The sequence below is a fragment of the Mustela erminea genome, chromosome 1, assembly GCF_009829155.1.
Source record: "Mustela erminea isolate mMusErm1 chromosome 1, mMusErm1.Pri, whole genome shotgun sequence".
NCBI classification, from domain to species: Eukaryota; Metazoa; Chordata; class Mammalia; order Carnivora; family Mustelidae; genus Mustela; species Mustela erminea.
The window spans coordinates 109,585,970-109,600,872 of NC_045614.1; the positions used below are offsets into that span (position 1 = coordinate 109,585,970).

Below are 14,903 nucleotides of genomic sequence, written 5' to 3' on the forward strand. Positions count from 1 at the left end.
TTCCTCAATAAACATGTTTAACAGAAATTTCTAAACATTTAGCAATATATACATTTTTAAAATCAAACGTTTCTCTCTTCAAAGAGCACATGGCAACAAAAGACCTAAGAGAAATCCTTTTCTAATATTTTGACCATAACTGTAGCTGGCTCTGGGCAATTAGCTTTTTTGTCTCATTATCTTGCATTCTTTACCCTTCTCCAAACAGGTGCTCCCACGCATGGGCCTACCTCTAGTTCAAAGTTGATTAACCCTTTTCCTGATAAGATATTCAGAGATCTCTAGCTCAGTGATCCCTAAATTTTCAGTGCACATCAGAATCAGAAACACAGATGTCTGGGCACTGTTTCCAGCTTTTCTGATTTAGTAGGTCTGGAATGGGCCTGAGAATTTACATTTCCAACAAGTTCCCAGGTGGTGCTGTTGGTGTGGGCTATACTATGAGAACTATTGCTCTCTAGACCATTATCTTCAACCTTGGCTACACATCAAAATCACCAGGGGAGCTTTTAAAAATCCTAATGCCCAAGATGCACACCAGGGCAATGATATCCAGATTCTCAGTGGATGGGACTCACATATCAGTACACCAGGATTTTTTTAAAGTGTCCCAGATGACTCTAATGTGTAGACAAGTTTGAGAACCACTACAGCCCAGGGATTATCTAGCCTGAGCAATTTCATTTTATAGGTGTGGAAATGGGGGCTGTTGTGGGGAAGTAAGTTGTCAAGTTCATTCAGCTAAGAAGGGTAAAGACAAGACAAGAAAACAGACATTTCATTGCCCCACCTACAAGGCAGTGCTGGCCTCATCCTCATTCCTGAACTACTGACGAGTAGGTTGTCAGTTCTTGAATATTCTCTGTGTAACAGGACTTTGATACTAACCACCTAATCTTTTCTAAATATTAACATTCCTAATCCCCCAGCCTGAGACCCTTCTCTCATGAAAGGAAACCAGGACACTAACCTGGCCTAGGACCCATTCAAATGCCTTTTCCTCTTGGAGGTAGAGAGGTGGTAGATTTGGGTTTGCTCGCTTTCTCAGTCTATGATGAAAGGCTTGGAACATTTTGGCCACAGAGTCCATTGGTCAAGAAAAAGACCTTAGAATAGGAGAATCCATATACAAAAATAAATAAATAAATAAATAAATGATGGCACTGTTTCAGATGAAGTGGTAGGAATGGCACGGAGCTTTCCCAACTTAGCTCTGCCCCTCCCCGTCCAACTCACTGGATAGAGCCCAAGTCATCCAGGAAATGTCCATTAAACAGAGTCAAGTGACCTGGGCTCCTGCTCCAGATCTGTCGTAAATCAGTTCTGTGATCTGTAGCTAATGGTTTGAGCTTCCTTAGCCTACATTTCCTTATCTACAAAGACAAATGAGGAGACTGAACCAATGCTTCCCAAGCCAAGCTGATGATGGAAGCCTCCTGGAAGTCTTTAAGAAAATATGATCATAGCCCTGATACTGAGACATTCTGAGTTCCTCATTTTAACACATTTCCTGCTGAATGGAATAGTCAGCCAGTGGACTGAATGATTTCTGACTCCTTTGTCATCCTCAGCTGCTAATTTGTGGGTTGTCAGGGAGCTAACATGGCTGCCTATGTCTGCTGGAAACTATAAGTCAAAAAATCAGTTAGTTCTGGAGGATTAATCAAGTAGGCCTTGAGCCCCCGCTGACAGAGAAGGTTGTCCCAACATCACTGTTCTACCCACCAGCAGGACCAAACTAGGCTGGAGAGAAATCCCCTATGATCCCACGACAATGCTCCCATCTCCCAACCTGAGCTCCCCGGGATGTAGCCTGACTGCACCAGACCAAATCATCCTTTCTTTGATGACTCATCAGGCTATTTTTCCTGTCTCTCCTCTTATATCCACATAATTTCTTCCTCTAGCTAACATAACTCAGTAGTGAAACTAATACTTTTCAGAAGAAGAAAAAAAAAACTGCAAGTGAAATTGGAGAATAATGAAATAATCCTAAAATAAGCATTTTGTTGAATGCTTTTGCACCAGGCACCTTGCCAGAATATGTGAAGATGAATATAAAATTGTAGAATTTCTCAAAACCTTACTTGTCTTCCCTATGGAAAGCAATTGGCAAAATCTATCAAAATGATCTATCCTTTGATCTACACATTCCACTTCTGTGAAGTCATACTATGGCTGCTCTTGCATATGTGAAAAATGACAGATGTATAGAGAGTGTTCTCCACAGACTTATTTGTGAATAGCAAAATTTTGGAAACAAGACAAATATCTATCTGTAGGGGACTTGTTAGATATAATAGGGGACACATCCATACAATGGAGCATGATGACTGTACAAAAACAATTAGAAAATCTGTGCTAATACGGAAAGATTTCAAAATGTATTACTAAGTGAATGAAAAAATGTTCAGAAGAAATGGCAAATATGCCACATTTTTTATAAAAGAGAGGAGAACAGATAAGGATAAATATTTGCATGTGCTTATCTTTGCTAAGGCAACTCTAGAAGAATACCTAGAAAATGTTAATTGTGGTCCCGATAAGGGGAGACACTTGTTGGGGCAGTGGCTAGAGGTGATGTTCTACTATACACCTTTTCAAAACCTAAACATTGGACATCACTGTGGTTTTTATGAAATGGCTGGGAAGTCTCTAGGGTTCTGTCAGTGAATGTCGTCACTGAGTGTGGTGTCATCACCTTTAGCAGAAACAGTCGTTGTGCCTTTATGGGACAGTTAATCACTGTATTTTAATATTTTACTCTCTTCTGTTTGCCATTGTTAGTTAACTGGAATAAATTAACTGCTGCCATTCGATGTAGAAAACAAGATAGTGTGTGAACACTCTGACTTGTGTCCAGGACAAGGTTTAGATCTCAAACTTTCTGCTCACCATGAGACCCATATTATGTCCTTATTATTCCAGATATCAGTTTACTCATTTGCTGGGTGGGTAAGATAATATTAACTGTAACAGAGCTGTTGGGAAATGCCAAAAACATATGGGAACATTGAATAATAAAACACTGTATTTTCATTCTTATTGTTAATATTAAATACAAGGAAAATAGTCGTACCAGGATTTGGGGGTCAAATGGTCACAGAAATGGAACAATTAGCTTGAAGACGCCATGCTGCCTAAGACTAATAGGAAAGTACAATGGAATAATAAGTACCCATCATTCAATATGTGTATATTTCTAATGTTAAATTTGAAGAAAAATTATGAGGGGGATCCTTATTTATAAGTTATTATATAGCTGAGTAGGCAAAATCTGTTCTAAATAGTTCAGCGCTGAGTATCTTCAGTCAAAACAAACCTACTAAGGGAATTTCAAAGACGTGTGTGTGTGTGGGGGGGGTTCCCTACCTTTCCTGAAGCTAGACTAGCCAGGGGTCAGTTGTCACACAAATAATACTCCCATCTGCTGGTAATAGTTTACCATGTACTAGATCCTTAGACCGTAAGAGGAGAGGGCAGCATAGAAAGGAGTGCTCCCAGGGACTCACACACAATAAGATCTCTCTTGTGGATACCATCATGCCCAGATAGAAATCACTCCGTGGTAAACACATATGGGAAGAAAAACAGCTCTAAATTGGATGCAATTTGTAAAGTCCAGGGCAAATTTGTCTCTCTTTGAAAATAAAGGAAATGTTGCTTATTTTTTTATTGGTAAGTGCCTGCCCTCAGAAAGAAACACCACTTTTATTACAATCTTCAAGGGATTTCACTGTAAGGAGGGGAATCAAGAAACCTTTTGCCCAGTGAGATGTGTAATTTCTAGACCAGGAAGAAGCTCACACAGACAATAACAATACAACTAATATATTTAGTTGTTCCCAATGCAAGAGCAAGACACAGGGAACCCTATAGTAAGAGAAGAGGGGAAGGGAGAGAGTATGAAAGCCAAATTAGTGTCATGAAAGCAATGACATCTTGCTACACAATGGGAAGTCCCAAACCTGCTTATTAAAGTCTCGTTCCTCACAATAGAACACAGGCTATAAAAAGGCCATGGGGAACCATTAATTAAATATTAAAAGATCAAATAGTTTTAGTCCCATTAGTTTGTATGTAATTTACATTCTCAAGTATAAATTTAGAGATAATTCCCCATCCCTAATCGCTTTCAACTTTCTGATAAGGTATCTGCAAATATAGAGTCCTACAGGGAGTTTAAAAATATCTTTCCCCATGCGTATCAAGTATTGTTCCTTTCATAAGAAGTTGCTTTTGAATATCAGTCTCCACAACTAAAGGGATTATCATAATATACCTCGAGTTATTAGCCTTGAGTGGTACTTTTGTTCAGAAAAGGCACTAGGCCTTTTTTAGATATGTCTAGGCAATAAAATAGCAAATGAACAAAAACAGAAGAAAAAATTATCCAAGCAGAGTGACGGCAAGTGCTTTAGACATTCATTCCTATGAACTCTCATTCGTTGTCCAAGGTCAGAGGCTCTGGAGGGGTGGTAAAAAGTGTCAGGAGTCCTGGCTCTTAGTCTTGGCATGGCCCTTAACTGCTGGTTGACTTTGGACAAGTCATGTCTTCTTTGTGTGTTTCAGGGGTTGGACTGGATATTCCTCTAAGGCTCCTTCTGGCTCTGAGCAAGAATGTCTCTATGTTGGAAGGGCACAGTTCAGGAAATAAATAATAGTCTGGAAGTCTGTGGATAGGAAACAATATCCCAGATACCCCATGAAATAACATGAGAGGTTTAAGGAACCAGATTGACTTCCTTTATGATCTGGTATGATCTAAGGCATTAGAGGTATGATCTAATGCATGAGGTTATGATGCTTAAAAAATGACTCTTGGGGACAGCTGCGAGGCTGGTTCAGTTGGCTATGTGTCCGACTCTTGATTTTGACTCAGGTCATGATCTCAGGGTCATGAGATAGAGCCTCTTGTTTGCCTGGGATTAATTTAAACTTCCAGACCAGTCACATCTTTGCATATGCAGTCTGACACTCATATAATTGACTTTATAATTGGCTTCTTTCTTATCATAACATTGGGTATCTGCTCTCAGTACCCAAGAAACTCAGTGACATTCTGCCACAGCAAGCCAAAGACTAACTCTCCTTTCTGGGTTAAAAGATATAAGTAGGAAGGGCCGTCTGGGTGGCTCAGTGGTTAAGCATCTGCCTTCGGCTCAGGTCATGATCCCAGGGTCCTGGGATCGAGCCCAGCATTGGGCTCTCTGCTTGGCAAAGAGCCTTCTTCTCCCTCTCCCTCTGTCTCCCAGCTTGTGTTCTCACTCTTTCTCTCTGTCAAACAAACAAATAAAATAAAATCTTAAGTATATATCCATATATATATATATGTATATATATGTATATATATACATATGTATATATATGTAGGAAACAACATGTCCATCAAAAGTTAAATAAATTAAATCATATCTCTATAGTGGAATGTTATTGAATGGTGAAAAATGATTTTATGGAAGTTTAGCTATTGACATAGGAAATATTTTTATACAACCAATTGTACATGTGAGGAAGAAAGTAAGAGAGAATATACACCAAAACGTATAAGCACACACTCAATATACTTTGGTTAAAGTTGGACAGGAAGATTATGGTGACTTTTACTTTGCTTATTGACATTTTTCTTTTTTTTTTTTTTCAATAAACCACATTCTGTGAAATGGTCTTAAAACATGTAATAAAACAAAATACTTGATCAAGGAATTCCTCAACTCATTTACTTACTGTTCTTCTGAATTTACAACCTATATGCTTTAAATTCTTGTACTGTAATAAACTTATTTCTTTTTAATTGCTTCATGGGATCACAGAACTATGAATTGGGAATCGGAAAACTTGGGTTCTAACCCTAGCTTTAGCACTTGTTACTAGCCTCTTGGGGAAGTTGGTGCTCACTAATGGTTATGACACTGGACAAGCATCCCTCTATAAGCCTTAATGTTGATTAGCTCATTGGTGCTCCAGGTCTGGTCTGTGGACAGATTGCATCTTATTGCCAGAAGATATGTATGAGGCTTTCCTCTAGGCCTATTGAGTCAGATGAGCATTATCACAAGATTTCCAGGTCATTTGTCTACATGATGAAGATGGAGAACCAGGGGACCAGATCATCTGTTGATCTTGTTTCAGCTCTAAGAAGTGATACTTTACGATGAATCTTTCATAGATCTGAATCATTCAGAGCCAGGGTCTTATTGAATTATTCCCTGAGAAGTGAATTAGTTTCCTTCACTCAAACCTCTTTACTACTATACTTGCTATACATCTACATTTGTGTCTCCCTCTGGAAGTCATGGTGAGGTCACAGGCACTTAACGTCATTCATTCCCTATGACCAAATACAGAAATGGGAAGGTCAAATCAACAGGAAAGGAAGAAAGCATTCATTATAGCAATGAGATGCTGCTTATGAAATGTTAATAGACATGCCATGCATTATACTAAGAATATTTAGAACATTTAGTGCCATGCATTGTACTAAGAATATTTAAACCTCTGTATAAAACTGGTATTTTATCTACTCATTGCAAATGAGAAAATTTATAGATAGATAAAGATATAGATAAAAAATATAAAAATACATATAAAGCACATTCATTACACTCACATGCTCACAGAATATTATATATATATAAATACACACACACACACTGTTTCTTGGTCTGAAGGAGAGCAAATGCTGAGCGCCTTGAGCATGTAGCCCTCTCAGCCCCTAAAGAGTCCTTAAGTCTACTTTAAATTCATTAACAAGATTAGAAGCTTTCCCTCCCAACCTCTTGAGAATTTAGGGCTTGTTTCTGTATACCCAAGGAAGAAGATATTCTTCACATGGACTGGAGTCTGTCACTGGCTCCGTTAGGAAAGGGCGGTAAATGCGATTGTATTCGATGGTGGGAAGACCACTGACTGGACTTACAGACAGGAGATACGGATTCTAGCTATAGGCATTCCACTAATATCGTGCGACCTGGCCAGGTCACTTCACTCCCCTGAAGCTGTAATATGTCCACAATGAAACCAGAATGATAAGCCCTCCTCGGCCTACCTTACAGTGTCACTCCAGGGGGCCTCACTGAATAAGTTACATAGAGCCACACAAATAGAAGCAACACTCAAACAAAGAAAACTCCATGGTGGCTTTACACTGTCGATGTAGCTAAGCTAGAACTGCATTTTCTAGAATTTCCTTTCCTATCTGTTTCCCAGTTAGAGTTGGCCATGAGACATTAGTGTCAGGCCTGCAAGGCAGAATGACACCTCGGTCATTTCCCTGCAGATCAGTGCAGGACAGCAGCCACTGTGGCAGCTCGTGTTCTCGGCCTCTTCACTTGACAGCATGGGGCAACTTCAGGCCCATCAGCAGAGGCAAAGACGATAGCTTTGCAGAGCCCCCTCCACACACCCAGCCTTCATAACTGCACCCACTTCTGAGCACGATGCCTCTCTTATTCTGTACCACTCATGGTTGTTATCTCATCAAGCTGTGACTGATACATCGTCATTACCAAAGATGAGATGACTTTAAGGGGGGGGCTTTGATTTCCTTCCCAGATGCATCTTACAACTTAATTTTGCTTATTCAATAAAGTTCACAGGATTTGGAAAACAAACCATATGCTCCGCATATGTCACCACACACACACACACACACACACACACACACACACCCCACACACACTGAGTCAACTTAGTTCAACTTTTATCTTAACCAAAGATGTTCTAAAAACTACCAAATCAGGATTCGTTAAAGCTTTATATATTGTCACATCTTAGCCACAATTTATTCATAAGATTGAGTTGAAAAAAAATTTTTTTCAAAATGTGTCCCATGTATTGCTTCAAAAATGAGATGGTCTCCATTGCCACACTGTGCAATCGCATTTATCCACCGACTGATTGTGGCCTGTGAGCCAGCAATTACTGTGTTAACAAGAACCCTGAAGGATTGGGAAAGAACACTGATAAGTAGGAAGGAGAGTTTGAGAGAGAGAAAGTACTCAAACCCAGGAAGCACTCGCCATCGCCACTTGATCTAAATGCTAGAGGTTCAAAATTTCTTTTTTTCTTTTTCTTTCTTTCTTTTTTTTTTTTTTTTTTAGGAGAAAGAGTGAGCAGGGAGGGGCAGAGGGAAAAGGAGAGAGAATCTCCAGTAGACTTCATGCCCAGGGCAGAGCCTGACATGGGGCCTGATCTCAAACCCCCCAGATCAGGACCTGAGCCAAAATCAAGAGTCAGATGCTCAACAGAATGAACCCCCCAGGCGCCCCATTCTTTTTTATATCTAGACATACAAACTCCATATCCATACTCATTCTTCCATTTGCTCTCTCAGCTCCAATGCTCAGGAGAAAGAGCTCAGGTTCAGACAGCAGGCAAGGGTTTGGGATTTCGAAGTGCTACTCCCACACTATAATCCCAGTATCCCAGTGTAGACCCTGAGGTTCAACCTATTCTCAGCAAGGCTTTCTACTCCATCACCCCGTCTTTTTCAAACATGCAGCAAATACCCACTCTGCGCACACAGATTTATATTCCAGCTGCTTGGATTTTCTCTCCATAGGTCATTAATCTATGGAGATCAAGGTTAACATGAGCACAGGACTGAGGAGCCAAGGATCCATGGAAACAAGATAACCAGCTTCTCCTCAACACTACATGATTATCAAAAATAGACAATTAACTTCTCTGAAGTTCAGCTCCTTCACCTATAAAATGCGACAAGGATAGCTAACTACTTCATGCTTATTATGACTGTTAGGTAACAAATGTGAAAATACTTGGTAAAACTTGCAGCATGTATAATGATATTAGAATATTTTAAAGAGTAGTCTTGTGTAGTATTTTAGAAGGTCAAACTGTAACCTCAAAAATTTTACCCGTGTAGCGAAGTACTTCCGTGAGACAAAAGGTCGGTGATAAGGATTGGGGTAGAGTGTTGATTCAGTCACACTTGGCTGCCTTGAAATCTGCCTTGGCTCCGGGTCCTCGCCTGGGTCCTTCTCCTCCATGGACAGCTGGTCAGTCTCAGAGGGTTGGTCATCTCCCTCTTGCTTCAGAGACACAGGGTGGAATCCCTCAAAACTCCTAATCGTTGACATTTCTTCTACCTAAAACAAGGGAAAAAACAATCTTCTCAGTAGAAAAAAAAAAAAAAAGAGGGGAAAGAAGTCACCTCTGTCCTTTGCTCTGGCAAAAAGTAGGCAGTGTGCAAATGATGTTCCTGAAACTGACAAAAGCACCCACACGTTAACTAAACAAAGGCACTAATGAATCAGTTCAACAACGCAGACACTACCACCCTGTTAGGCCATTTGGTGGGGGGGTGTAGGAGGGGTGGGAAGCAGAGACCCTCTAGACAGACAAAAGGTGGCTGTAAGTAGATCCTTCCCCTGCCCCCCCCGCCTTGAATCCCAGAGGACAGGAAGCAGAGTATGGAGATGGCAGTATGAAATAATTACCAAGCAATCGATCTTCAAGATTTCATAGAATTTTTGCTTAAAAAAACCATCAGCCTGACAACTTATTTAACACTTAAAAGGAATGATAATGCACCTTTTCCTATGCTGCTTGGGTAGTAATAGGGCACAAAAGCACTTAGAACTGAGCATATTTTAACTCAAAAAACAACAATTCCAAAATTTTATCCTAAGGAAATAATGTAGACAAATGCCCAAAGACATCAATATAGAAGGTAGTTCATCACATGTGTCTAATAGTAGAAAAATACACAACTTTATGTCTAATAGCAAAACATTGTGTGTAACAGTCACATTAGATACTCATGCAATACTGTTTCTAATACCAAAAGAATATAGTAAAATGAAGAACCAGTCAGTAGGGAATTGGTTAAATACATTATATCATAAAGTGAAATGTAATTTACATTATATACATTAAAAATGTAAGTGCATATTTTTATCATGGAAATCTATCCAAAATATATTGTTAATGAAAAAAGATTATGAATAATTACAAATTATTAGATTCAAATGGGTTAAAAATAATTCAAAAAGACAAAAAAGAAAGAAGAAAGGAAACTGGAAGTTGAATATGTATATGCATGTATTATGTGGCAGGGTTAGAAAACATCTAAAAAGAAATAAAATAGTATATTCATGGTTATTTCTGGATGATAGGTGATTTTCATTTTTTGATTTAGAAGTCTCTGGATGCTTGCAATGATTATATATGACTTAAGTAAAAACACAATAAACTTAATCTATTTTATAAATACACAGCACAATTGAACAAAATAAATAGAAAGCACACTCTACTCTAGTAAAAAGCGCCCCCACATCAGGTCACCATTTCCAAGCTGAGGCCAGATAGTCTGGCCTGCAGTAAGTACACTGTCCAGGCTACACAGAAGGTGAGTTTTGCGCCCTGCTTCACTGTGACTGGGAATGCCATCTTATTCTCAAAGCTGCTTCAGTGTTCCTAAATCAGATAAATCCAATCTCCTCAATTCCTGTGAAACACTAGACCATGAGAAACAGCCCCGACCCCAGCCAGTGTACATTCTTAACATTGGAATTAAGAGAGGTAACAATAGTATGAGCACATAACCTATTGCCTAAAGCTGGACGCTTTGGAGCATGAAAAGCGCACTATTAGCAATTATGTCAGAATGAGAGGAGTAAACAGGGATTCTCTCAGACAGAGGTGGACGTACCCAGTCACCCTGTGATGTTTGAATGCAGGAGAAAACACAGCTGGTTAGGGGACTCTGTAGGTCACATGATGGGTCCCCCATCGGATCCTCCCAGCAACCCTACAAGATGATTTTACCTGTATCTCTCTGGGAATCACAGCATTTAGGGACCCACCCAGGGCACACTCAGATAGCTGTGGGGGCATCCGATGCCCACCCTGGGCTCCCAACCGGGCTTCCAGACCAGTCCAGCGCGCCCATCCTGAGGCACGCTGTATTACAGCAGGATGGCTTTGCTGAGTCTTCAGTAATTTTTTTTAAGTTAAATGCACAAAAGGCAGCAATTGGCCTGTAGGAAATACAAGGCACACCCATAGAAGCAGGAGAAATCGTGTGTGCGTGCACTTGTGTGTGTGTGTGTGTGTGTGTGTGAGAGAGAGAGAGAGAGAGAGAGAGAGAGAAAGAGAAAGAGAAAGAGAAAGAGAAAGAGAAAGAGAAAGAGAAAGAGAGAAAGAGAGAGACAGAGACAGAGACAGAACAATCAGTGAAGTACTTCAGCCTCCCTGGCAGGTCTGCCGCCTCAACCACCCAGCAGGCTGTTAGAAGGAAGAGTGTTTCTGGAGTTCCCTGTAACCTGTTAAGGAAGGTTTGTGCCTTTGGGGGAAGGAAAGCCTGCTTCTGTATTTGCCACACTCTGCGAACGCATGCCTCACAACAGACATCTGCAGAAGGCTCCTGTGCCTGGAAAACAGGGGGAGGACTTAATTTGCACCACTTCCTCTCCCTCAGGCTGTCTTCTCTGGAAACACTCTGGGAAGAAAATCAGAGCACTTTGAGACCAAGCTGTTTGAGATCCAGGAAAGAAGGAAACTCAGCTCCAATTCAATTCTTAACAGCCACGAATCGTGGAAAATGGAGTCTGGCCGCCTTAATCCAGGATGATTCCAGCTCTGCTCTGGTCATGGGGACATCTTTGCAAGGACAGCAAATGTAACTTCCTCTACAACCTCCCCAATATGAGAGGAGCGCCCACATCGAAGGGGCCAGTTCCTCTCCTCATCACCCTCCTCCCAGACGATTTATCTCCCCAACGCAACAGATAAGCTCTTCTACCTCTGCCTGAATAGTGGACATTGAAATATTAAAAGCGTATTAATACTGAAAACAAATCCAGACAAATTCAAATGTTTTTGCTGCTTCACATGGATAAAGCATGCCTTGTGACAGACCCATTCGGGGCCATTTATAATTTAAAAAGCTCCTTATTCTCTAACACTCCATGGAATCTTAAGTTTTAGCATTTAGTACTCCAGTCACACAATTTCTAAGGGAAGTAAGGTCAAGGCTTAGAAAAGAAGTCCATGCTTTTTGACCTGATCTCATTCCAGGAAATTCTAAAAAAGCAAAAGGGAGTCATATTAATTGCTTATTGTGGGAGGTAATGAAATAGAAATCAAGTAAACACCGACAGTTGCAAAGTCTGTCCAATTGATAGCCTGCAGCCATTTAAAATAACATGCATAACCACTGCCAGAGCAAGGAAGTGAAGGGCGTATCTTCCTAGTGGGAAAAAAAAAAAAAAACAAAAGCAAAAAAAGATTTTCTCTAGATAGGATGATTTGAATAATTTTTTACATTGATAAAGACCATAAGAAAAATACTTAGATTTATTGAGGTAATTGAATTGAAAGTGAATTAAATTGTGTTAGTGCTGCTTTTGTAATAAAACATACAATGTTTAGTAAATATGTTGATTTGCGAATTCTGGAGACGTTCTGATATAATATGAAGCCGTCCCCCGACACAGAGGGCAAGGAGAGATCAGACAAAGAGCAGTAGGTGGCCGGTTTAACAGGCAAGAGAACTTAATGTGAGTTGTCTTTGGTGCTTCAAAACAGGCACCTCTCTACATGTGCCCGCTAGAACCGTAAAAGTTTATTTAGTTTTTAAAGATAGATTTATTTATTTGCTTGCTTATTTATTTATTTGTCAAAGAGAGAGCACAAGCAGGGACAGCAGCAGGCAGAGGGAAAGGGTTAGAAGCAGGCTCCCCACTGAGCAGAGAGCCCGATATGGGGCTCCATTCCAGGACCCTGAGATCATGACCTGAGCTGAAGGCAGACACTTAACCCACTGAGCCACCCAGGTGCCCTGCCTTTTTTTTTTTTTTTTTGAAGATTTTTCATAATCTTCAAAGTTTGTACACAGGACATACTTGGATTCCATCATATATAAGGTCAATATGGTCTCAGCAACACCTTCACTCTCTTTTCCTTTCTCTCTCTCTCAGCTGTGTCCTGTCTCTCCTCAGCTGTGGTTCCCACTGTGGGAATAGTGGGTGGAATGTACATTTCAAGGGCAGGGGATGGGGGAGAATTTTCCAGCTGCCCTGGGGCTAGCTAACTCGAAGGTCAACTAGTGATCATATCTTCTGCATGACCTTCAATGTAATGCCAAGTAAATATCTAAAGTAAATAACCTGCGCAATTCTTCCTTCAATTAGATGATAAGTCTTCTATATTTTTCAGCTGCCAGCAAATTCAGAGCTAAATTTAATACAGTATTGCAGTAAATAACTTATTTCTGGGTCCTCACCTAAGTATACCTGCCTCACTATATACATGCTTTCATCTATCTCTCTACGATCTTTTCTGATAGTATTTCAGAAGCACATGGGGCATAAATTGTGGCTGGAAAATCAATGTCTAGTGCAACTCCTTCATTTTGCAAACTTTGGAACACTCAGGTGAGGGCCTCACCCAAGTAGCTAAATAGAATCAAAACAGGACTTCGGATTCTTGCTCACTGCTTCAAGTTGGAGCACCTAAAAGAGAAGCCGAGATACAGTTACCAAATTTACATGTTGATCAATTGGAAACACTTTTGCAGAATGTCTCAGTCAGTCATCTCTGCTTTGCTCTGGGCTGGGAGATAAAACTCCCAGGAAGCAACTTCTCCTGCATCGCCAGCAGGTACCCAGCACCCAACCCCAGGAGCTAAAGCTTTCTCCTTTACCTCGCATCAGGTTGATTTATCTGTTAAGTATGACAGGCACAGTGCCTATGGTCCACAAACCTTTTAGAGGCTCAGGAAACATGTCAATTTATTTTAATATCAGAAAAGAGGAGCGCCTGGGTGGCTCAGTGGGTTAAAGCCTCTGCCTTCGGCTTGGGTCATGATCCCAGGGTCCTAGGATCGAGCCCCACATCAGGCTCTCTACTCAGCAGGGAGCCTGCTTCCTCCTCTCTCTCTGCCTTCCTCTCTGCCTACTTGTGATCTCTGTCAAATAAATAAATAAAATATTTTTTAAAAAAAGAAAAGAAAAGACAGTTTTTATGGTCAAAAGAAATGTTTTGATTTAACGACACTATTTAATGACATAGAAATGTAAGTTTTAATATTGACAATGTTATGGTGGAGAGGCCCATAAAGACAAAAGAGTTTTAGTGTCATGGAAATGATAATGTGACCCCGAATCAAAGCTCCATCCTACTACTGACACTGGCTCCTTAATATTTCTGGAAATATTCCATTCCATTCTAATAAACTATCAGATCTAGAAACATTCCCCACCCCTTCCAGTGCCTCCAAACTCCTTATTCTGGAAGATTCTCCTCCACTATGTACTGAAAGATTTCTGTCTTTCTGTCCTGTGGAAAAACTGTGCAATCTTAAGATAATTATTTTTTGCTTTATTAAAATCAAAGAGACATCCTGAAGAGTTAACCCCAATAAATATTTGTTTTCTAGAAAAGTGTATAAAGAACTATGCTGAAAATTTCTGGTCAGCTTGAAAGAAGTAGCTGGCCACACTGAGTGGCCACAACTCCAACCAGAGGCAAAGAAAGGGGGAGTTTGGGGACTTTTTCCTTCTCACAAAAGTTTAATAAAGAATAGGACAGACATGATAAAAAGTATCACAGAGATACCAGTAAAATAAATAGCAGTAAAACTCAGCCTGTTTCATGGTGGACCTTTTTTCAAGGCCCATCCATGCCACTCTCCAGCACTATCTTTCCTATTTTTCCATCTTCTTTTAGGAAGTCTTGGATCCTCACCTTCTCTGCCTCCCTGGCAAGCCCGCACAGCTGTTTCTCCCTTACTTTCTTTATTTTCCCTGGCTTCTCCCATGTAACTCTGTAAGTGTCCATGGGATTGTTTTTAACTCTATGTAACCCTATTGCAGGTGCCTTGTGATTTCCGTAAAGCTTTTGAAATTTTAATAGCTATTTAAGTATCCCCCTTACCA

At 40.3% G+C, this 14,903-nt stretch overlaps 1 protein-coding gene across 4 annotated transcripts in view; it reads right to left on the minus strand.

Moving 5' to 3' along the window:
• TPRG1 (tumor protein p63 regulated 1) overlaps positions 1 to 14,903 on the minus strand; it is a 239,080-nt gene that overhangs the window by 113,468 nt on the left and 110,709 nt on the right. For all 4 annotated transcript variants that reach the window (XM_032337959.1, XM_032337956.1, XM_032337957.1 and 1 more), the window contains one exon: positions 8,880 to 9,110. In XM_032337959.1, coding sequence (XP_032193850.1) covers positions 8,880 to 9,110 — 231 coding nt within the window. The remainder of the gene's footprint in view (positions 1 to 8,879; positions 9,111 to 14,903) is intronic.